At 40.5% G+C, this 25,664-nt stretch overlaps 1 protein-coding gene across 1 annotated transcript; it reads right to left on the minus strand.

Annotated features, from left to right (window-relative positions):
- Positions 1 to 1,886: 1,886 nt before the first annotated feature.
- Positions 1,887 to 6,430, minus strand: LOC473484 (procathepsin L). Its single transcript, XM_024346760.3, has 8 exons — positions 5,837 to 6,430; positions 5,575 to 5,711; positions 4,833 to 4,955; positions 4,586 to 4,732; positions 4,139 to 4,363; positions 3,498 to 3,660; positions 2,788 to 2,905; positions 1,887 to 2,273 (listed from the first exon to the last, which is right to left on the minus strand). The coding sequence occupies exons 3-8, from the start codon at positions 4,908 to 4,910 to the stop codon at positions 2,174 to 2,176; spliced, it is 831 nt and encodes a 276-aa protein (XP_024202528.2). The 5' UTR covers positions 4,911 to 4,955; positions 5,575 to 5,711; positions 5,837 to 6,430; the 3' UTR covers positions 1,887 to 2,173.
- Positions 6,431 to 25,664: the final 19,234 nt, after the last annotated feature.

Consider the following 25,664-nt stretch of genomic DNA (forward strand, 5'->3'; position numbering starts at 1 on the left):
CACAGATAGAGCCTACAGATGTCCCCCCGTGAAACCACACAGCCAAGTCCAGGCGGAAAATGTGAAAGATGTTTCTACCAAGCCACTGAGTTTCTGGGTGGTTTGTTTTACAGTAATAGAGGAGAACCAGAACGGTCTGTTCCTACACTCTCCAGTGGTCCCCTATGTTCAAACACTCCACTTAGCAAGCTTCATCACCCAACACCTGGACCTAATCACGCTGCAGGGTCTCTCACTGCAGTCATTTCTCAGGGTTACTGACATGCTAGTCTCTGCTAAGATGCGCACCTCTTCACCTTCCCTTAGTGACTGGCTGCTCTGGTTGATATTGTCTTTCCCTTCCTCCCAGAAACCCTCCCTCATTACCTCCCTTTCCCTAACAGTTCCAGCTCCTTGAGGTCAGGGCCTGTCTCTTCCACCATGGTGACAACCTGCATATGTTGGGTGCTGCATAAATTCTAACTGTATCAAATCTAGGACCCAACCTGCACAGTTAAGGGATTTACCTTGGGAATCTTCCCAATCTTCTTGCTAACATGGGCTACTTTTATTATAAAATTTCACAGTTGCCATTTTTGTCATTTTATGTCAAAAAGATGGTTTTAGCAACGACTAGGGAAGGGCACGTAAGAGTTCAGCGTGGCACATGATCCAGTTCAGATGAACTTAAATGGAGCCTGCTGGAGGCTTTGTGGGATGAGGCCCCATTGTCCTCCTAGTTTTCTTCCTGAAAGATTATGGAGTCTATTCACTAAACACTTCTAACTATCTTTTATATTTTTTTTCAGTGGGAACATGAGACTTTTGAAAAAACACAGATGATGAAACTATGTGCTCTTTTAGCCAATACAATGTGGGAAGTTTTTCTGTTGGTTAAAATAATTCAGGTGCTTACAGGTAGCTTGGTGTGAATGTGGCCACAGACTCTCAGTTTGGGTCCTCTTATCTGTCTTCCACCTTCCAAGGCCAGCACACCATTCCTGAAGCCCAGCCTCACACCCTGGAGTTTATCCCTCATCCCTTGAGGACCCAAAGACGAACAGCCTTGCCAATGTACTAGTGCCTTGTCTCACCTCAACTGCAAAGTGGCCATGGGGTCTTCACCAGCAGCTAGGGAAGATGCTCCAGAAACTGGCCCTGATAGCTTTGCCCTGTAACTTGACTGGGTTGCAAACATTGTGGGTGAGATAAACATGATCTCTAAGGCTCTTTTTCAGTATTGAAATTACATGTATGTCTGATCACTTTAAAGAAAAATGTGAATTTTTTATTTATTAAAACAATTTTCCTTTGTCCTTATAGATCGTTTGTCATATTTTGCTTCAATCAAGAGTTGGGTCAGACACAACCACTGGGCAGCTGACATGAGATCTGCACATTTGTTACTAGAAGAGCCAGAAGGCCACCCACTGTTCCTCCTAGTGAACCACTGGCAGAGCAGGTATGGCTTAGAGCCCAGTTTCATGCTTGACTACTGATATGGTTTGGCTGTGTTCCACCCAAATCTCATCTTGAATTTTAACGCCCACAATTCCCACATGTTGTGGGAGGGACCTGATAGGAGGTAATTGAATCATGGGGGCAGGTCTTTCCCATGCTGTTCTCATAATAGTGAATAAGTCTCACGAGATCTGATGGTTTTATAAGGGGAAACCCCTTTCGCTTGACTCTCATTGTCTTCTCTTTTCTGCTGCCATGTGAGACATGCCTTTCACCTTCTGTCATGATTGTGAGGCCTCCCCAACCACGTGGAACTGTGAGTCCATTAAATCTCTTTCTTTTATAAATTGCCCAGTCTTGGGTATGTCTTTATCAGCAGCGTGAAAACAGACCAATACAACTACACAAAAAAGTCAGTGCATCAAAACAGAAAGAAGCCCCACCAGTACATTTGAAATTACAGTTTATTTAAACAGGTAAAATTGTATATATCCTTTTAAAATGAAAATACAAAGTAAGTGAATCAATAATACAAACATGTATTATTGATTATAGCAGTAATTAAAATACAGGTAACATTTACCAGTGTGAAAATATCAGAATTCCAATCACACTTGGATCTTCAATGATTGAAGTGTGCATTCCACACAGCAGGGGCTGGTAGATTGAAGATAAATTCCTCCTTTGGATGTGCCATCCTCAGTCAAGTTCTTCCTCATCACCATCCATCAGCTCACACAGTGGGGTAGCTGGCTGCTGTGGCAATTCCACAGTTGTTCCTCCGGTCTTTGGCCATCTTTATGTAGCCATCCATGCCCCAGTTTTTACCCCAGCTGAAAGGAGAGCAGGTTTTCCATTTCAGAGGAAGGATAAAGCACATTGGGTTATTAACTTAAACAGTGTGCCAGAAGCCACAGTGTGCCAGAAGCCACAGGCTTAACATAAAGAATCAGGAGATGCTGATGTTCCTGTTCATCCCTTGTAAATTCTTGAGTCAAAACCTGCATATCGCTTCAATCCCAGACCCAAAACTGTGACCTTTCACAGAACTGCAAAATCAGAAACAGAAAAAGGATAGGATGTCTTTCCAGCCGATATACTTCAGAATTAAAAAAATGTTCAGAATTCAGACATGCAATGGGACAAATATCATATTAATATCCCCAGCATGCTTGTGACAGTATCTTGACGTTACAATCAATCACTAATATTCTGTGTTCTGCCTAAGGGGGAAAAAGACTTCTGGGATTTCAGAAATGTGATTAAGGGCTTGTGGTATGTAAATACTGATTGCAAAAAAGGATTCCCTTTTGAATTTCAACTATAAGTCTTTCTGGCAATTTATACCTGTTCTTCACCAGCCAATATTTATTGTTATCTGAGTCTGCTCCTTCATAGCTGTAGCCAACCACCAGCATAGCATGATCCAGGCCTTCAGGGTCACAGCGTGGCTCAAAATAAATTCCTGAGAGAATAAAATGAAGGCTGGGTGAGAAGTTCCCAAGGACACCTGACAGTAACCCACCCTGTCACCCACAGGGAGGGAGGCATCTCTAAAATCAGTGAAATGACACACAGTCCAGATCGGGCTTAACAAGATCTATTGTTATCAAGGCTAGGGAATTAGGCTCTCATCCACAACTAGCAGAAATAGAAATTAGCATAAGTCCCTCATAAAAAAACTTTCCTACAGGCATAAAAGACCACTCATTTTAAGCTTGTAATTCTACTCTAGAATATCAATCTTAAAAATAGCACAGAACACCAAAATCCTTGACTCAAAAGGCTCTTTTCAGATTTAATCACAGAAGTAAAAATCTTTGGAAAAATTATAAGAATACAACAATTAGTCAATATTTAAGTAAATTAAACTATACTATAAATAACATAGCTATTTATAAAAAGCTATGAAGTACAGGTATTCATGGAGATACGCTCAATGTAATATCAAATAGAAGCATTGGGTATGATTATTGAGTGTATAGAGTCCATCATGCTGGTGTGTCATGGTGGTTTACTTTTTTTCTGCAATAATTTCTATGAAGAAAGATGCTTACCTTTTTTATAGAACTGGAAGGAGACATGGCTTGCACCAACAGCAACAGAGATGGGCCCCACAGTTGCCACTGCCTTCGCCAGGTCCTTCTCCCGTGAAGGGATGTCCACAAAGCCAGTGTCATTAGCAGCAGAATACTTGGGATTGTACCTACAGGTTTTAACCTTTTAAAGGTGAAGAGGGAGGCGACTTGATTACTACCATCCTTCTCCTGGGGAATGTGAGTCAGAACCACAACACTCAGCAGTTTGCAGCATAGAATTTCCAAGTCAACACTGTTACAAATCATCCAAGGAAGTGAAATGTTATTATTAATAGTTAATTTGAAACTGAAAATTAGCTCAGTTCTCTTCAGCGAGACCCCTAGGTTTACTTTCCGTAAGACATTTTTCACAATGGAGACATCTGTATTATATGTAGAATGGTTTGTATATTCTCCATGTCACATAGAAGCAAGAACAGCTGAATGTTAACCATGTAATCACAGAACTGTGCAAAGGCTATAATTTATAATGACAACACTGTCACTTTGCAGATAGAGATTCCACCATCTAAAACGTGAATTCTGAAGTGTCTGTTATCTCTGAAAGTGTCCCAGTAAAACCAAGCAGGAATGGCAGCAAGAAAAGGAGCTCCATTTACCTTTCCTTCATATGGATAGGATGCCTCAGAGTCCAGGCCTCCGTTCTCCTGAACATACCGGAAGGGATTATCCATGAAGCCACCATTGCAGCCCTCATTGCCTTGAGGCCCAGAGCAGTCTACCAGATTCTGCTCATTCAGTGAGATAAGTTTGCCTGTTTTCCAGAACATCTGCCCTTCCAGAGCACCAGTTGCACTAAAAGCCCAACAAGAGCCACACTGACCCTGAAAAGAGAATAAAAAAGCTGATACACACACACACACACACACACACACACACACACACACACAGCAAGACTTTTAACAACATGAGTATTTAGCTCATGTAGCTAAACACTCCTTTAAAAAGTGAACTGCATGTTGCTGCACAGTCTACCATAGCACAAATGTCAATTGCTTCTTGGCTTTCCTGGGGTGATGGGAGGTCTGAACCTAACACAGTCTCACCTGATCCTTCACAGGAGTCATGTAGCCTTTCTCTCTCCAGTCCACAGATGTGGGGATCTCAAGAAGCAGGCGTTCCTGGAACTGTTTCCCCTTCCTGTGCTTCTGGTGTTGAAAACCATTCATCACCTGCCTGAATTCTTCATTGGTCTTCAAAGAAAAGTAAATAAAATGTTAAGAAGCAAGAGATTAATTTGGTAAAGAACTGAGGAGGGGAAGCACAGAGCTGGGCAGCCCACAGCATACTTACCATGTCTCCAAAGGCGTTCATGGCCATTGTGAAGCTGTGTTTCCCTTGGCTGTATTCCTGATTGTGCTGCTCAATCATCTTCACGTCCTTCTCTCACACTGCTCTCCTCCATCCTTCTCCATTCTAAAGGCAAACATGTAACTGATGCTCTTCATTTCTTTTTTTTTTTTTTGAGACGGAGTCTCGCTCTGTCGCCCAGGCTGGAGGGCAGTGGCACAATCTCAGCTCACTGCAAGCTCTGCCTCCCGGGTTCATGCCATTCTCCTGCCTCAGTCTCCCGAGTAGCTGGAACTACAGGCGCCTGCCACCATGCTAACTTTTTGTATTTTTTTTAGTAGAGACGGGGTTTCACCGTGTTAGCCAGGATGGTCTCAATCTCCTGACTTTGTGATCCGCCTGCCTCGGCCTCCCAAAGTGCTGGTATTACAGGCGTGAGCCACCGTGCCCCGCCGATGCTATTTATTTCTAATTAAAACCCAACATATGCTAACCAAGTGAATCTTCAGACAGAGATGTAAGAGTAACCATGGCCAGGGAAGGCTTGACACTTCTAGGAGATGTTCTCCAAGCTGAGACACAACAAGGGTGTATGCCCATATCGTGCTCATAATCAGTGCTATTAAGTTATTGCGTTAGGTTATTGGTAGGAGCCAGCCTCTAGAAGCCACTCTCTGGCCATATGATCCCAATAGCAATGCCCATCTCTCTGGGGTTCCCCTGGACAGTTTCAGATGCCACCAACCATGCCATATAATCTCTTGTGCTTTGCCTTCCACTTGGTCCATTGTGCGTCTAAACTGTGGTCACGTGTTAGAGCAGCTGAGGCAATTCCCAGGCAAAAGGCAGCCAGGAGGAGTGAAGGATTCATGTTTCAAAAATCTAGGAAGGGAAAAGAAATGAGGATCTGATTAGACTGATCCTAAAAAGCCATTTTACTACCCCCTAAGAAACTAGGGCCACCATGGTAGAATAAAAATATTTAAATTATTCTTCCAAGCATTTACCTAAGGACTGTGGAAGAGGCCAAGGATGTGGCTGGAGAAAAACAGGGCAAGTGGAGGTATTGGATGGACCCACCAAAATGAAAAGCAGCCTGTCCAGAGCTGTAGGAGTTGAAACAGTTTTCTGGGATGATGATGACAGGCTATGAAAAGGACAGGAAGGTACCTGATGGGCGAGAAGCTTAAGGCAACAACCAGGAAACTAGGAAACCGTTGGCCCAGGTTTTGTACCAATTGTGCTGAGGTCATCCAGGCAAAACCTCAAGAATGAAGACATCTAATTTCAAGAAGGGACAAAGGGATCCCCAATAATTGGGAAGTCACGTCACACCTTGTTCTTGGCTAATACACAGCAGAAGGTGAAGTATGTTTTCCAAATGCCCCTTGTAATGAAACAGTTCTTGAATGTCTTCCCAGGACAAACTGGGAAGGAGAGCACCTATCTACCGCCGTTCCCGCAGTCCTGCAGTCCTGCAGGTGGGCCAGTCCTGCCAACACTCCAACTCCCCTCACAGAGCATAAACTGAATCAGGTGGCCGAACCACCGGAAGCCAGAGTCCCCAGTGTCCGCGCCCACACAGGGGTAGGCAGCTTCCCAGGCTTTGGGCTGGGGAGCCAGGCCAGGTCCCCTGGCTCTTGCTCCCGCCCTCCGCTCATGCTCACTGTGGCCCCAGGGCGTGGGCGATGTTGCAGGGAGCAAGGGGCGCCTCTGCCTGATTTGCCGGGGTCGAGCCTCCCTGTCCCACCCCACCAGCCCTGGGAATACTGCGGCCTGGCACTCCCGAAAATCCCTCACTCACAGAGCTGAAGGACTTGCTGGGTCCCTGGTGGCCCCTGTCCAATCTTAGCCCACTGGGGTCTCAGCTGCTGTAGCCACAGGTGGACAGGCACAGTGGGCAGGTGCTGGGTCCAGTAGTCTCCTGTCGCCTAAGGCCGCCCGAAAGCAGCTAATTGACCTCTAAAGCCCCTAGACCCCCCTGCCCCCTTGCCGCCCAGGCAGGCCCGCCCCCACCGCTTGCCCGCTCTGCGATTGGCTGCGCCAGCCGCTGGGCGGGGCCTTCCGGCGTGCTGACTCCTGGCATGTGGAGCAGCTCAGTCCCCTTGCCTCAGTGGAACCGGGGGAGGGGAGCTGGGGGCTACGAAGAGAAGGGTCGGAGGTCTCCCTGGAGGGTTCGGATCAACTAAGTACCCTATTTAATGCCCTGGGCGGGTGGTTTATGAAAAGAAATTTACGGGAGCCCTGTGTGCACTTTCAGCCTAACCCTGCTTTTCCCTTAGGCCTAGAATTTTTGATTAAAATCTCCTGCAGGGCAGAGAGCCAGAGGACTCTAATCCAGTGGTTCCTGTTTAGTCCACAGCAAAGGTGCGGCCGGTTGGAAGAACGCACAGCCTGCAAGCAGAAGCCTTATCTCCCAATTAAGGGTGTAGAAGAATCTGGGCGTGTTGCTGGTGGCTCATGCCTGTAATCCCAGCACTTTGGGAGGCTGAGGCAGGCAGATCACTTGAGCCCAGTAATTCGAGAACAGCGTGGGCACCCTGGCGAAACCCCTTCTCTACTAAAAATACAAAAATTAGCCGAGTGTGGTGGCCCGCGCCTGTGGTCCCAGCTAGTCGGGAGGCTGAGGCACCAGCATCGCCCAGCCCGGAAGGTTGAGGCTATAGTGAGCCGAGATCGCACCACTGCACTCCAGCCTGGGCGAGAGGAGAACCTGTCTCAAATACAAAAAAACAGCAGACAAAAAAAACAACTGGTAGGAAAACGCACCCTCAAAACACATGATGAGATGATCGAGACCAGACCCTAGGAGGGTGGGGACTGGCTGGGTGGGTATCCAGAGACCATGGGCGTTTCATAATGCATTGTTTCCCGTCTCCTCCACTCAGCGACTCTTCTTCCCCTGAAGTCTTGCATTAAGTAAGTGAATGAATCAATCATCAAGTTAATGAAGCTCTGACTTTGTACTTGTTGTCCTTTGCTTGGTACAGTTGGGCACTGCCTTAGAAACAATCTCCAGGTAATTCTCCCAACTGCTTTTGTGAGGCCCAGTTTTCCATTTTAAAATCTAAGATTACCTCAGTAATCTTGCTTTTACAGCAAATGGGCATGGAGCCTGACAGATATATTTAAACTAAGTTATGGACAAGCTGCCTGGTGCATTAGGTAGCATAGGAGCTAACCTTGTGGGACATCTCCCCATATTCGTAATATTCACCCGTACATCTGTAATCAATAAATGCTTGTTTGGAGGCCATAGAAACTCTTCCTGAGATCTGACCTGTGTCTTCTGCTATCTGCCTGATTTCTCGCCACAGAACAGGAAAACACTGTGTAGGAGATATTGTGAATAGAAATATGAATATAGGCCGGGCATGGTGGCTCACACCTGTAATCCCAGCACTTCGGGAGGCCAAGGCGGGTGGATCACCTGAGGTCAGGAGTTTGAGACCAGCCTGGCCAACATGGCGAAACCCCGTCTCTAATATAATGTTTTTCTTTGTACAAATATGTTTCTTTCCATGAATTAAGCTAAGAAGTATTGTCCCTCTGAAATCAATATAAGAAATATTATCAGTGACATTTCTGTCTTTCTTTTGTGCACAAAGAAAAAAAGTTTTATTAACTTAAGGACAACTAAACTCTCTTACCTAACTCCTCAAATGTCACCATTAAAAAGGAATTTGAGATACAAACTAGATACAGTTGCATCTGACTTGTAGGTCATAGGAAATGAAAGGTCAATGGAAGCATAATCTTTGAGGGAGAAGAATGCAAGGGAGAAAATGGAAAAGGTATTCATTTAATATTTATTTGCTGAGTTTTGTATGATATCGTTTCAGAAATGACAACCTGGGGAATTGAAAGACACAAAACTTTAAAATATATATTATGGATATATCAAAGCATGATAGAGAGGGGGAATCTCTAAGTTTATCTAGGACATTTATCCATAATTCTACCAAAGTAGCGTATCTTAATTCATCGACTTTCACCTTGTCCGTCCTAAACTCCTATTACTTCTCTATTATTTCAATAAGACTTTGTATAATTAACTTCCTCAAACTATAAAAATATTTATTAGATAAACATATGTATTAGTTAGACAAGTAAAACAAGATAAACGTAGGTTCTGACATTCTGATTGAAATGCAACACCTAAATGCAGTACATGATACAAAACAGGCACCCAATAAGAGAAGTCATGGTCAATCATCACTATCATCATCATCATCACCATCATTATTTGCTAGATATTAATTTAGTTGCAAAGACTAATATGACATGGTCTCTCTCCTCAAATGGAGAGAATAAAGTAGCCAGTGTTTGCCATGTTGAAGGCAATGAGAAACATATTGCCATAGAAATGTGAAAAGCTAAACGATGTCATCTCATTCAGATTTTTCTCAAATTCATTTCTATCAGTCTTCTTGATAGAAATCTGAATGAGATGACATCTGGAAAAGCTGAAGCTGAAAAAAAAAACAAAGTATGCCAGGAAAGGCACATGAATAAGGAAAGGAATTATAGAGGAAGGAAAACGACTTTCAAAACTATAAGGGTATTTAAAACTGCAGTCTGTACAGGAGACTCAAGACAGCTCAGGACTGTGCTAATGCAGATCACTTTACAAGTGGCATGACATGTGTTTGCAGAACTAACAAGGACAAGGTCAAGGAAGGTGGGATACGCCATGTAAGGCACTTGGGTTTCGTGTATATGTGATGGTAAAGCACAGAGGGATTTGAAGGAATATTTTACCCCATTCAAAACCTAAAACTGAAGCAAAAGGAGAATTTGATATAAGAGTCAGATTCCAATTATTTGGGATAGGCAGGTGTCCTTCACTTCTTCATGCATATTTTCCAGTTTTTCAAAATGGTCCTTTAGTCTCCCTCATTTCTTAATTATTTCGTAATGCTGCTTAGTTTCTCTGAAATCCTGAGAATATGAACTACACAGAATATGATCCCAGCCTTGAACTATGTTCCTAAATATGTTTTGATTTGTTTCAATGTTAGCAAGTTTACTTTCTCAAATAGATTGTAATCTCTCTGAGGGTGACATCATTTTGCAGGTAAATCAATGGACAACAGAGCTCACTGGGGCCTCAGAACTCTTGTAGTCCTGTTCATTTATTTCATAGCAAACCAGGGAAAAGAGGCTTAAATGACTATCTAAGTGTGCAAAAGCAGCTTATTGCAAAGCAAGAAGACTTCTTGTCAAATCCTCTGGACTGTGTAATTTGCATTCTCTCTATGCCCTCATGCTGTTATGCCCTTCAGACTTGCATATAATCACATTCATATTTAACTCTTTGGTTAAGTTCTTTTTATTAATAGACATTTTAATAGAAAAAATTTAGATTTACAGAAAAATAGGGGAGATTGTACAGAAAATCCCCATATGACCCCTGCATACAGGTTCACCTATTAGTAGCATTTTTCCATTAGCATGGCATATTTATTAAAATTAGATAATAAATGCTGATGCATTATTATGAACTGAAATCCATAGTTTATTCATATTTCCTTAGTTTTTATGTAATGTCTTCCACCTATACCATGGTGGCATCCAGGACACTATGTTACATTTAGTTGTCATAACTCTTTGGGCTTCTCATGGCTATGACAATTTCTTAGACTTTGTTTTTGATGACCTTGATAGTATTGAGGCATGCTAGTCAGATATTATAGAATACATACCCTGTGTTGGGATTTGTTGGTGTTTTTCCTATTGATAAGACTAGTGTTTGGGGGAGGTATATTACAGAGGGAATTTGCTATTTTCCTTACATTTTATCAATGGTATATACTACCAATATAATTTATGACTTTTTAATTTTTTTTAAATTTATGACTATTAATGTTGACCTTGATCTCCTGGATGAAATAGCGCTTGTCAGATTACTCCACTGTGATGTCACTGTTGTTCCCCCTTCCCATACTATACTCTTTGGAAAGAAGTTTCTTACACCAGTGCACACTTAAGAAGTGGGAGGAGTTATGGTTTCCCTCCTTTAGTGTGGACTAAGTAATTTAATTGGAATTCTTCTAAATGGGAGGTTTTTCCTCTACTCCCTCATTAATTAATTTATCTAAACACATATTTATATTAGCATGGACTCACATATTCTGTTTTATACTTGGGTTCAATCATCATTCTTGATGACTAATAGGTTCAGTTTTAATTTCATCATTAAAATTAATGGAGGAGTTGGCTGGACGCGGGGTGGCTCATGCCTGTAATCCCGGCGCTTTGGGAGGCCAAGGCGGGCAGATCACGAGGTCAGGAGATTGAGACCATCCTGGCCAACGTGGTGAAACCTCATCTCTACTAAAAACACACACAAAAAATTAGTATGGCGGGCGCCTGTAGTCCCAGCTACTCGGAAGGCTGAGGCAGGAGAATCGCTTGAACCAGGGAGGCGCAGGTTGCAGTGAGCCGAGATTGCGCCACTGCACTCCAGCCTGGGGGACAAAGCAAGACTCCGTCTCAAAAAAAAAAAAAAAAAAAAAAATTAATGGAAGCGTTTTCTCCAGTCCTCTTTAATATTTAAAATAGGTTTTCGATATTCTATATTTATAGTCAATATTCTAAAATATTTTTGAATTTGTAATAAATTTTGAGCCAAACAGTTACGTATTTTGCAAGCCTGAAAAGATGTCTGCAGATTAGAGAACATGAAGATGTTGTCGTGTATTCTGTTTAAGTAACAACCCTACTAAGTCTATAATGTTAAAATATAGCATTTATGGTTGCAGAAGTTAGTAAACATGATTGTGTATTCTGTGGGAAGATTGTACTAAGAACAAAAAAATGTGTAGTGGATAGATTTTTTTTTTTTTTTTGAGACAGAGTCTCGCTCTGTCGCCCAGGCTGGAGTGCAGTGCGGCGATCTCGGCTCACTGCAAGCTCCGCCTCCCGGGTTCACGCCATTCTCCCGCCTCAGCCTCACAAGTAGCTGGGACTACAGGCGCCCGCCACCATGCCCGGCTAATTTTTTTGTATTTTTAGTATAGACGGAGTTTCACCGTGTTAGCCAGAATGGTCTCGATCTCCTGACCTCATGATCCGCCCACCTCAGCCTCCCAAAGTGCTGGGATAAATCTTTTTTTTATAATCCTAAAGTTAACTAATTGATATCAATTTAACATATATTATTGATCCAGCTAATAATCATTACTCACTGTAGTCCCTGTCTTTGAAGAGCTTGTAAGTACACAGAGACCTAAAACAAATACAATTTTTATAGTGTGGTAAGCACTGCAATAGAAAAATACTCAAAATCTGTGTTAAAAATATTTAACTCCTTTAATCTGGGTACACAGTATATACTAAAAGGTGAAAGTTTACATATGTTCAAGAATGATTTTAATCACAGCAAACGAGATTTGTTATTATTGCTTTTATATTTTGTTTCCTCTGACTAGGGCACAGTATATTTTAGATATTTTATCATTGGCTTTTCAAAAATCAATGAATGGATGGATTAATGGATGTCAGTTCATACCATGTATTTCAGCTACAGCTAAAAATCTCAGGTTAGAACCTAAAAGGAAATTATCTGAAGAGCACTCTAAGCACTTATGTAATATTTATCTGATTTTTAAATCTAACTTACTTGGTCTGATCATTTACTATTTTTTTAAAAATTCTCAATGATCACTTAATTATTCTGTATTAATTCTTCTAACTTTCACACACAAGAAGATCTAATCTTTGTAGTTCTCATTACGATAAAAAAACTACATGACGATATAATAGTGTAGCATAATTTTTAACTATAATTACAACCACGTATGTAAATAATACAGGATAAATTGCGAGAACAACGGGATCTAAGGTAATTTATAATTTCATCTTGTATAAATGATCAGATAATAGCTGAGAGAGGCTCCTACTTCACAAAATTGATTGTTATAGATAACACAGCAGGATAACTTATTACATGTATGTGATTTTAGATGTTCAAAAAACTTTTCATATTTTAACCAAGGTAGCACAAAGAACAAAGAAATTGATCTGCAGTCATATTTAATAAAAGTGCATACACAAAACTTTAAATAGTATATAAAATAATATAAGCCATCATGCCTGATGGAATCAGAATTCTATCTTTTTAAACATAAAATGGAGCATGTCTTGTTATTTGTACTTTCTGAGGCACCACTGCAGGCCACATATAGGCTTGCATCTTATATATTGTGAAATCACCTTTACAAATATCAAGGTGATATCATCCAAATTACTTTAAGGCATGACATAATGGATTATTTCCCTGTGTGATTATGGGATTAACTTCAGCTGGATGTTTAAGTCAGATTTTTTTGATATTCCAATAATACGTGTGCTACCTGATTTCTATTAACTTGAATAAAATATATTGTATAGTGTTGAAATTATTACCTGGAAGATCAAAGCAATTTCCCATTTTACTATTAAATGAGAAAAGCTTCCTGCTTAAAACAAATATTGATCCAAGACCCCTCTCTCATATGGCTAGTACAGAGACCCAGTAGGCACTGGAATAAGTGTACAAAAGTGAGGGTGGATACACCAGGGATGAAATAGACAGGAGTAGCCAGACCTGCCAGATTCACGGGGTAAGTTTCAAAATGGAGATAAAATAATATTGTTGTTGCTTTATGAATAGTAATTATTGTCATAACCAACTTAATGCTGTGAGTTAATATGTGCTGATAACTTGTTATATACAAGGTACTTATTTTTAGTGAGAAATCTTAAGGTGATGTGGTGGATGCCTCATGCTGACTATCTGTATTTTCCCCAAACTATAATGAATTTGAATATTTGGATTTTTATGGCTCTTCATAACTAGCTTAGAATCTTTTCAGCTTTCTGAACTTTAAATTGTAAATTTTATTAAAAATTAATAAACAATAAATTCAACCCATTCTTGATTCAAAAAAACCTATTTGCCAAAATTTTAAACGTAGTATAAAAATTCTATAAACATATACATGTGCTTCTCAAAAAAATAAATGAATAAAATGCTCTTTTATTTTTATCATAACAGGACCAGGCTTTGGATAAAATGACTGCTGAGATGTAAGTTCCATCAGATTGCGACAGAGATGTGTTTAAATTAGGAGTCTTTCAATTCAAAATGATGCACATTGATAGCATATAGTATATGCAAGTTGACATTTTCTTTTTTCTTTGAAGTTATGTAGTTTTTTCTTACTGTACCAAAAATCACATGATTGAGCTATAATTAATAGGGACTACTAGTAAGTTGTAGATATTATTCAATTTTTAAAATAAAAATGGCAAAATAAATGATAGAGTATTTCTCATCTGGCCTGATTCAAAATATTTTTTTTTCAGTTCTGCCAGAGGAAAAAACTATGTTTATGGTCTTGAAGCTCCCATATATTCACATAGAATTATATATATATATACACTCACACACACACACAGAGACATCATTTTTTTCTTCTTATGAATTTCAATTTAACTTGAATTATAATGTATTATCTCTGTATGCAACTGCAACAACAACAAACAACTAAAGAAGAAGAGTGATTCTTACAAAGCAATTCTTACCAAATTAATCAGTTCTTATTAAGTAAAGTCCTATATATTAACGCACTGAGCAAATAAGCTCAAGTATATTCCTGAAATACAGCCCCTAAAATAGTCCTCAAAGTAAGGTAAAGATCTGGACCAAGGCACTTTCAAGAGGATTCTCTTGTAATTTATAATTGATGCTTAGTAAGATATAGAAAATTCGAATTTAATAAAAAGAATAAATTGTTCATTGAGTGGTTGAAGAATTCTCAAAGAAAGGAAGCTCAGAATAAGTCCTTCCTTACTATATAGAACGGAAGTATTTATCACATTTATGACAGTAATTCCTTCAAGAAAATTCTTTACAATCTGATGTTTTAAGGTGATTTATTACATATGGAAATATTGTTAAAACAAATACATAAATGGAATGAATAAGATAACAAAACTTGAAGATTGGTTATAGCATTTTAAAATGTGATTGCCATTTTATTTAATATTTCAAGATTTTTAAAGAAAATATTTTTAAAGTGCTTATTATAGACAGTGTGATAGTTCAGTGAAAGCTGAATGAGTTTGTTTTGAGGCAATGTTGAGAAAATACTACTCTGCAAAAGGCTTGATAAACTATCCCTGTATTGGAAATGTTTATCCAATTTCTACTTACTTACATAAATCACAGCAAGTTGCAATGTTTGTTTAGTAATATGAAAAATAAAACTACAATAGTAGATTAATATATAAGAAAAATTATATGAGCTCTACCTTTGAAAAAATATTTCAACTAGCCTATCAATTTATATTTTAATTTAATTCCATTAATAATGAAATTGAAATTATTTTAAATTTATCATATAATTCCCCCAAATATTTAATACATTATTTTAAAACGTACACAAATTGCTTTACCTGTTCTATGGGGAAAATGCAGAATTACATTCAATTGTTGAGGAAAGAATAGATTCTACTGGTGAAAATTTTTTCTCATATCATTCAAAGTGATTGGTATTCTATGCAATCAACAATACAAAATGCATATGTTGGAAACTCAATCTTCAGTGCTCTCATTTACTCCTGATTCAACAGGATATGTTTGTCCCTAAAGTCAATAGCAAAAAATTATTTTGGGAGAGTTATGTGTAATATATTTGATTGATAAGCACAAAAAGAACAGAAAGGAAAAGATCAACAGATTAATGATAGAATAGATCATTGAGTGTTCATTCTTGATTTTGCTTTCATATTTTTGTAATTGTTACAAAGCCTCTCACTATTAGGGAGGTTTCTAAATTCCCAAGATCAAACATACCCATTGATGAGCTTAATTATAGCATCCCCAAAGATAGCCAAACCTTTAATTTCCACAACCTATGAATAAGTAACTTTACATGAGAATAGGAATTTTTCAAATATAGTTCAGGCTACAAACTTCAAGATAGGGAGACTATTCTGTATTATCCTGGTTTCCTCAATCTAATCACATGAGGCCTTAGATGCAGAGAAATTTCTCTGGAAACAAGAGAGAAGCGGCAGAAGGAAAAGTCAGATTCCAAATGTCAAGAGGATTTACCATGCTGGCTCTGAGATGTAGGAGGACATGTGCCGGGACCAGAGAGGAGTCTTTAAGGAGGAAGGGCAGTCCCAGTGACAGCCAGGAAGGAAACAGCAGTTTCAGCTCTACAACACGAATCTGAATTCTGCCAGCAATCTGAATGAGATTGAAAGCAGTTTCTTCCCAGAGCCTTGTTGTAAGTGCCCTGCTGACCAACAGCTAAATTTGATCCTTTGAAACCCAAAGAAGAGAAATGAGCAAATCCAACTCCAACATCTGACCTAAAGAGCTGTGATATAATAAGGTGTTGCTTTAAGCCGCTAGGCTTTTTGTAACATATTTTAGCAGCAATATAAATCTAATACAAGCATGAATAAGTTCTGGAGTTGTACAGAGTGGTGGTTATAGTTAAAAAAATGTATACTTGAAAATTGCTGAGAGTAGTGTTAAATAATCTCACCATGAAAAAAAGTATGTGAAGTGATGAATATGTTAATTAGCTTAATTGTGGTAATAATTTCACAATGCATGCATATATCAAAACATAACATTGTATTCTGCAAATATACACAATACTTTTCACCCATACATTAATAAAACTGAAAAAAAAGAAAAAAATACTGAATCTAACACGAGCAGCATCTATCTTTATTAACATATTTATTAACTTATTATTAGTCTTCCTGAAAGTTTCATTCAAATAATTTATATAGACACACACACACACACACATATATATATACATATATACTGTAGGCTATTTTATTTGTATAACAAGAACTAGGGAAAAGAACATTAAGTCACTGAGCAAACTTAATTTTCAAATTCAAAATTTCTAAATAAAATCTTCTTACTGAACAATCTCTTGTCAGCTCATTCAATACTATGCTGGCAAATATTTGATTACATGTATGATAATTTGTATAATTTTTAGTTATGTCTAATTTTTAAAAAATTGATATCTAAATAGCCATGTCATCTTAATATAAAACTTTAAAAAAAGGCTCTTGATTATATGGCATTGCTTCATTAATTTCTTTATTTCCCTGGAGAAAGCAGGAAGTACACTTATTCTAAGTCTCTCTTTTCCATTTCTTCCAAGTTCATTGAAAGCTTTCTCATATAAAATTTTCTCTATCATCAATAATGGTACTAAGAGTAGCTAACTGATTATTTAAGCTTACCATGCATTAAGCAATGTATCAAGTGCTTTACGTTTAAGACTCTTAATAATGCCACAAAAGAAATACTATATTTTCTCTATATTTTCGATAACAATCATGAGACCCACTGATAAGTTGCCCACGTTAACCTATCTGATAAGTGAAACTGCCTGATTCTCTGAACCACAAGTATTTAAGTCTGTGCTTTTAAGTACTATTCTATCCTGCTTTCCCACTAGCTATTGTGGGCTTGGGCCCTGGTGATTTTTCTATCTACTAAATAATAAAAAAGTAAATTCAAATATTTTACTCCAACACTAACTAGAAAGCAATATATGCTAAATAGTTCTGGTTTAGATTTGTTATTTCATTTTTAAAATTATATATTTCCAAATGTTTCTGGTTTTGTATACATTCTTTATAAAATGTTTACTTTTATTCAAAACCATCTTTATTCAGCATCTCCTGTGTTGTAGATATTGGTCTAAGTCTGAACATATGACAGAAACAGCATATGCAAAAAAAAAAAAAATAGCCCGCATAGAATAGGTATTCAATTCTAGGTCTAGTGTGAAGTGATAAGCAAAGAAATTAAGCAAAATATATAGTAGATCATAGGATAATTGATCATATAAGGAAAAGCAAAGCAGATAAATAAAGTGTGATGAGTAAGGGTGTTACTTAAAATGCTGAAGTGAGATAAGACTTCACTAGCGAGGTGACATTTGAGCAGAGACTTGAAGAAGGTCAGGGATTGAGCCACATGGGTTTCTGGAATAAGAGCTTTCCAGGAAAGGGGAAGAATAAATGCAAAACTCATGAAGCAGGAGTGTACATAGCATGTTTGCAGAAACATCATAAAGACAGCATAGTTGGATCAGAGTGAATTAGGGATAGATACATATACTATTAGGTCATAAAGCTTGTGGGGACCAAATCTGTTGATCTGAGTGAGATAGTGATGCGATATGGCTGGTGTTGACATAATTACTAGAATACTATGTTCTAAACAAACTCTATGATGGTAAAGGTAGAAGGATTTCTATTTACAAAGCTAATCAAAAAACAAGGTTACTACAAGTCACAGCTTGAGCTAGGGTGGTAAAGGTGAAAGTTATGAGATGTGGTATGATAATGCAATTAACAAGAGATTCATTGAAAAAAGAGAGTCAAAGAGGATACCAATGTGGATTAGATACAGCAAAAGAGAGAATAAGAGATATCAAGGATGAGTCGAGGGGTTTTAGTTTTAGCAATTTGAAGAATGGGTATTACACTTGAGTCAAGTGGGAAAGATGACAGAAGGAGCTGTTTTGAAAAAGAATATGAGGAGTTTGATTTTGAACGTTATTATTGAGACTTGTATTGGACATCCAAATAGAAAAGTGGGGTAGATAATCGGATATATTAGTATGGAATTCAAGGGAGATGTTCAGACTGGTAGGTTTATATTATAAATGAGATTTCAGATCATAGGACTAGATTTTTTTTAGTGAACATTTTTATTGAGCTATGATTATGCATACAGAAAAGTGCACAAATCATAAATATATAGGTTGATAAATATTCATAAGGTGAATGCACCTATGTAACCAGCACCTAGATCTTGAAACAGAACACTACCAGCACCACAGAGTCCCTTTGTACCCTCTTTCAGTCCTACTGAGTTAAAGCCAGTTGAAAAATAATGTATACTGTATGGTTCCACTCATATAAAATTCAAAACCAGACAAAACTAATTGATGGTGATTTTGATAATGCTTACCTTTGGGAAGACAGGTAGTGACTGAAAGGGGGTGCTGATTTCTGACACCATACATAAATGCTATCTGTTTTGAAATTCACCAAAATGGAATCAAAGTATGCACTTGTGTCTGGTGAAGCCTACTGATATTTGTATGTAAATTGTATTTAATAGCTACTTTACTACGTTCTTTTATTGTTTAGTTTTTCAACAAGTTCCTTTGGGCTTTCTAGATACATATTCATATCTGCAAATAGTTTTACCTCTTCCTTTCCAATTCACATCTTTATTTTGTCTAACTACATTGGCTAAAACTCTCAACACATTGTTAAGTAGCAGAGGAGTTAGTGGGCATGTCTTGTTCCTGACTTCAGCTGGAAAGTCTCTTTTGCTTTGAAATTTAAGATGCTGGCTTTTAGGTAGTGGTACAATGTTAATGGATTATTCATTGATTTCTACTTAGTATATTTAACATAAGTGAGTGCTCAATTCTATCATGTCTTTTCTGCAAAGATGAAGATTTTTTTTCACTGAACATGATGAATATTAACAGATTATCTAGTATTGAATTACCCTTGCATTCTTATAATAAACCCAACTTAGTCATGATTACCTTTTGAAAGTGCTTTGGATTGTTTGCTAATATAGCATTAAAACTTTTTATTAATATTCATGAGATTGCTCTATAATTTTCTTTTTGGTACAATCTTTGTCAGGTTTTTGAATCAATGCTATTACATTAACTTTAAGTAATGAATTTAGGAGTTTCTTTTTTATTTTTGGCACCTTGAGGTTCAATATTATTTTCCTAGTCTCTGGAATTGCTTAAGCAAGAACAGGATTATTTATTCTTAAAAGGTTTGGTAGAAATCCCCTTGAAACAATCTGGGCTTGATGCTTCTTTTGGTAGGGGGTACTTTTAACTATTTGTTTCTTCTATGGTAATTGGTTTGTTGTGACTTTCTTTATCTACCTAGAGTAAATTATGGCAATTTGCATTTTTCTCAAAATAGTTTTCCAATTTATTGTGTAAAATTGCTCAAAGTAGTCAATTTAAACAAATTTCCTGTTTTACTATTTCCCTCTTGTCATTTAAATTTTTGTATTTGTGCTTCCTCCTTTTTTTCTTAAATAGGTTAGCTGGTAGTTTATCTCACTCAACTCCCCGCACTACCTATCACCAACTTGGATGTATTGCCTCTCTTGTTTTGGTTTTCTACTAGTAATTATTTTTTGCTTTTATCTTTATTAATTCCTTCCTTCTGCTTTATTTTGCTTTTTACTCCATATGTTTGGTACTTGGTTAATTTTCACCTTTTCCTACTTTTACTGATGATTGTACTAATTACTATAAATTTCCTGTCATATTTGCATTTTTTTTTTTTTTTGCAAATATTAGGTTTTTATCTGTCTTGTGGTCATGTCTCTCTGGTGTGTTTTCATTGTCTGTGAGGATGTTGATCTATTTATTCTCTTATTTCTTATACTAACTTTGAATGGAGTTGGACTGTAATTCTGGCTCAGTTACTCTTTTTTTCCGCTTAACTGAAATGAGTTTTTACATACTTTTAGGAGGGAGGAGTGGCTCTAGGATGACTTCACAGCCTTAGAGCTCCCATTTTCACAGTGATTTAAAAGAATATATATATATATGAAAATACATATATATATAATGTCTCTGTATCTTGACCTTTCTTCCCAATACTTATCTAGATCTAGATTCCCAATACTTAGCTTTCTCGTTTGTCCTCAGCACTGGATTTTGTCTCATAAGCTTCAAGAGGTACACAGTGTAAAACCCAGACTGCTCTAATGCCATCATCAGACCTTATCATATTGCTTTAACATTCATCTGCAAATGGGATTCTGTAGTCACTTCCCAGTTTCAGTGCCTGTTCTTAGATTGTCCCACTGCACTTTGTAGTGAGAAACTGTGGGCAGTGTTGTCGTTCGCCAGTTTGCAGAGCTGTCAGAAACCAGCTGCCTTCCTTCTACTTCCTCCCACAGATGCTGAAACTATGTGGGTCAGTGGTTTGTCCTCAGTTGTATTTTGAAGTTCATGCAGATATCTTGTCATCTAGCGTTGTAATAGTGTCTGTGACTATCCTAGTTGCTCTGTATTTTTATGGCGAGATTAGAAAACAACACTGTTGTCACCATTTTCCCTGAGGTTAAACTGTTAAGACCTCTTTCTGTTGTAGAAGAGAGGTTTTAATTACAAAAATAATTTTATGATCATTATAAAGAAACTATAATTTGAAATTTTCTGTATTCCAGGTACTATCCTAAGTGCATTATCTGTATTATTTCATTTAATCCTAAACTCTGTGTGTTAGGTTTTATCTATTCCTTATTTTATCAATGGGAGAGTTAGGGTCCAAGATCATGCTGCTGAACTGGCAAATCTGGCATTTAAACCCAGGTCATCTGATTCCAGAGCACCTCCTCATTAACTGTCTCTCAAAAATGATCAGGTCCAAGAGTTTTCAAATTATATACTACTGTCAGTAAGATTTCTATATGAATTTAGATTAAATATAAATAACTGTTTAAAGATATAATAACACATATAGATTATAGAGCAAATCTAAGAACACTGAAATGATAAACAGGTTAAATTATGCCATATGATCTGATTAATCTTATTTGTATGCAGATGCTCAAAACAAAGCTCCTCCTCCTACCTTCTAAAAAAAATACCACAAAATTAGGGGGCGGGAAGGAGACGAGTAGGGAGTAGGAAATAGAGCTTTTTGAGATTTCGGACTTCATATTTCCCCTTATTATATCACTCCTGCTAAGGAATAAAGTATGTATGTGAAATATTGCTTATAATTTATTTAATCGGTAAATATTTTTCTTGGAAATAACTAGTTAGAAAAGTTAGAAATAGTTTCTCCACAATTCACACTGGCCTGCTATTTTCTGGTCAATTAAGTTGCTGTGGAATGTGAACATTTACTAGTCCATGAAGTTTCACAAGAAAGTCTCCCACAACTATATCAATTAGAAGCTTACTAAAATTTATAATTTTATGGTATTAAATTATAAGGAGTTAGAAAATATTTAGCCTTATGAAATACTTTTAGATTGGAATTTTTCTCTAACTTACATTTATGAATACAGTCACTGTTACTACCTTTATTACCTTCTAACCTTTCCTGATGATATAGAAAAAAGAATTTGGGCTTTTTATATAGTCCTAAAGCCATTATGTATATGCTACTTCAACTTCCAATGTCTAAGAGATGACTTAGTTTGAGATATGGATGTCTTAATCTGCCAGGATTTAAATAGTAGCAACTGGAATAACCCACAGAAGGATAACATCTGTTATTAGGCTTATTTTTTCCCCCACCATCAGAAGATTTATTTTATTTCTAATTAAAAAACATACAGTTGACTTTGGCAAACTCAGGTTTAAAACTAAGCATGCCAGTAATAAATGAATCATTTCTCCAAGTACATAGTGTTTCCCTTGGGAAAGACTGTAATTTTACAACATTTTTTCTCTAATTTAGAAAAAAAGATAACATTGAAAATATTACAATGCCTAAACAGTGATACCAGTAATCTAGTTTTTATACTGAGGTTTGTATTTCAACATTTATTATCACCAAGACTAACTTAAACCCAACTCCTTTAGTGAAGAGATTTCTTTCCCTATTTCAGTACTAGACTCATAGTTCTGAATGTCACTGAGCAAGTAATGGAAATTAATTACGAATGAAGAGTTTTTATACTATCTCCTTCATAATTAGCTAGTTCACAGACTTAAGAAAACAAAACAATGAACAAAAACAAAACCCTGGTTCTTACCCTCTAAATGCTTACATTTCCCTCTCACTTACCTGAGAATATGAGAATAAAAATGACCATGTATAGAGTTGCACCACTGAATCTATTTGAATGGTTCTGTTTTTGCATTTTTTTTACTTATTTAATTTGAAAAAAATTAGAAAAGTATTAGTTTGAAATTAAAGCAGCTAACACACTGGGGGCAACAAATTAAAAAATTCAAATGGCTAAAAATAAAAACACAAAGTATCTTTCCTTGTAGATAAAAAAGATTGTTTTCTTCCTAGAAAGCAAAAAAAACAAACAAAAAAGGCAACAAATGATTTGAGAATAAAATCAAATATAACTGGTATTCACCACAGCAATGTCTAAATAAATGACCCACATAGCACAAAACTTCCTCATTCACAATCACATATAGTTAGTTGCTTTTCCCTCAGTTACATAATAGTTGTCTTCAAACAATCTCCTTTTAGAAAACTATCACATTAGGAAGGACTGTGTGGTAGATAGAGCTCCCTCTCCCCTCTCCCCTCTCCCCTCCCCCCTCCCCCCTCCCCCCTCCCCCCTCCCCCCTCCCCCCTCTCCCCTCTCCCCTCTCCCCTCTCCCCTCTTTCCACGGTCTCCCTCTGATGCCGAGCCGAAGCTGGACGGTACTGCTGCCATCTCAGCTCACTGCAACCTCCCTGCCCGATTCTCCTGCCTCAGCCTGCCGAGTGCCTGCGATTGCAGGCGTGAGCCGCCACGCCTGACTGGTTTTCGTATTTTTTTGGTGGAGACGGGGTTTCGATGTGTCGGCTGGGCTGGTCGCCAGCTCCTAACCGCGAGTGATCCGCCAGCCTCGGCCTCCCGAGGTGCCGGGATTGCAGACGGAGTCTCGTTAACTCAGTGCTCAATGGCGCCCAGGCTGGAGTGCAGTGGCGTGATCTCGGCTTGCTACAACCACCTCCCAGCCGCCTGCCTTGGCCTCCCTAAGTGCCGAGATTGCAGCCTCTGCCTGGCAGCCACCACGTCTGGGAAGTGAGGAGCGTCTCCGCCTGACTGCCCATCGTCTGGGATGTGAGGAGCCCCTCTGCCTGGCTGCCCAGTCTGGAAAGTGAGGAGCGTCTCTGCCTGGCTGCCATCCCATCTAGGAAGTGAGGAGCGCCTCTTCCCGGCCGCCATCACATCTGGGAAGTGAGGAGCGTCTCTGCCCGGCCGCCCATCGTCTGAGATGTGGGGAGCACCTCTGCCCTGCCGCCCCGTCCGGGATGTGAGGAGTGTCTCTGCCCGGCCGCCCTGTCTGAGAGGTGAGGAGCCCCTCCGCCCGGCAGCCACCCCGTCTGAGAAGTGAGGAGCGTCCTCCCTCCTCGTCTGGGAGGGAGGTGGGGGGGGTCAGCCCCCCGCCTGGCCAGCCGCCCCGTCCGGGAGGCGAGGGGTGCCTCTGCCCGGCCGCCCCTACTGGGAAGTGAGGAGCCCCTCTGCCCGGCCAGCTGCCCCGTCCGGGAGGGAGGTGGGGGGGTCAGCCCCCCTCCCGGCCAGCCGCCCCATCCGGGAGGGAGGTGGGGGGGTCAGCCCCCCGCCCGGCCAGCCGCCCCGTCCGGGAGGGAGGTGGGGGGGTCAGCCCCCCGCCTGGCCAGCCGCCCCGTCCGGGAGGGAGGTGGGGGGATCAGCCCCCTGCCCGGCCAGCCGCCCTGTCCAGGAGGTGGGGGGGGCGCCTCTGCCCGGCCGCCCCTACTGGGAAGTGAGGAGCCCCTCTGCCCGGCCAGCCGCTCTGTCTGGGAGGGAGGTGGGGGGATCAGCCCCCCGCCTGGCCAGCCGCCCCGTCCGGGAGGGAGGTGGGGGGGTTAGCCCCCCGCCTGGCCAGCCGCCCCATCCGGGAGGTGAGGGGCGCCTCTGCCCGGCCGCCCCTTCTGGGAAGTGAGGAGCCCCTCTGCCTGGCCAGCCACCCCGTCCGGGAGGGAGGTGGGGGGGTCAGCCCCCCGCCCGGCCAGCCGCCCCGTCCGGGAGGGAGGTGGGGGGGTCAGCCCCCTGCCCGGCCAGCCGCCCCGTCCGGGAGGGAGGTGGGGGGTCAGCCCCCCGCCCGGCCAGCCGCCCCGTCCGGGAGGGAGGTGGGGGGGTCAGCCCCCCGCCCGGCCAGCCGCCCCGTCCGGGAGGGAGGTGGGGGGATCAGCCCCCGGCCCGGCCAGCCGCCCTGTCCGGGAGGTGAGGGGCGCCTCTGCCCGGCCGCCCCTACCAGGAAGTGAGGAGCCCCTCTGCCCGGCCAGCCGCCCCCTCCGGGAGGGAGGTGGGGGGGTCAGCCCCCCGCCGGGCCAGCCGCCCCGTCGGGGAAGTGAGGGGCGCCTCTGCCCGGCCGCCCCTACTGGGAAGTGAGGAGCCCCTCTGCCTGGCCAGCCGCCCTGTCTGGGAGGGAGGTGGGGGGGGGTCAGCCCCCCGCCCGGCCAGCCGCCCCGTCCGGGAGGTGAGGGGCGCTTCTGCCCGGCCGCCCCTACTGGGAAGTGAGGAGCTCCTCTGCCCGGCCACCACCCCATCTGGGAGGTGTACTCAACAGCTCATTGAGAACAGGCCATGAAGACAATGGCGGTTTTGTGGAATAGAAAGGGGGGAAAGGTGGGGAAAAGATTGAGAAATCGGATGGTTGCTGTGTCTGTGTAGAAAGAGGTAGACATGGGAGACTTTTCATTTTGTTCTGTACTAAGAAAAATTCTTCTGCCTTGGGATCCTGTTGATCTGTGACCTTACCCCCAACCCTGTGCTCTCTGAAACATGTGCTGTATCCACTCAGGGTTGAATGGATTAAGGGCGGTGCAAGATGTGCTTTGTTAAACAGATGCTTGAAGGCAGCATGTTCGTTAAGAGTCATCACCACTCCTTAATCTCAAGTACCCAGGGACACAAACACTGCGGAAGGCCGCAGGGTCCTCTGCCTAGGAAAACCAGAGAACTTTGTTCACTTGTTTATCTGCTGACCTTCCCTCCACTATTGTCCTGTGACCCTGCCAAATCCCCCTCTGCGAGAAACACCCAAGAATGATCAATAAAAAAGAAAAAAAAAAAAAAGAAAA

The sequence above is a fragment of the Pan troglodytes genome, chromosome 8 (genome assembly GCF_028858775.2).
Source record: "Pan troglodytes isolate AG18354 chromosome 8, NHGRI_mPanTro3-v2.0_pri, whole genome shotgun sequence".
Classification (NCBI taxonomy): domain Eukaryota; kingdom Metazoa; phylum Chordata; class Mammalia; order Primates; family Hominidae; genus Pan; species Pan troglodytes.

Bases quoted from the DNA above. Each gene is read 5' to 3' on its own strand.
- LOC473484 (XM_024346760.3), bottom strand. From the start codon at position 4,910: ATGATTGAGCAGCACAATCAGGAATACAGCCAAGGGAAACACAGCTTC. The intron at 4,733-4,832 runs GTAAGTATGCTG...TTTTCTTTGAAG, and splicing joins TGAACGCCTTTGGAGACATG to ACCAATGAAGAATTCAGGCA. The intron at 3,661-4,138 runs GTAAATGGAGCT...CACCTTTAAAAG, and splicing joins CCTATCCATATGAAGGAAAG to GTTAAAACCTGTAGGTACAA.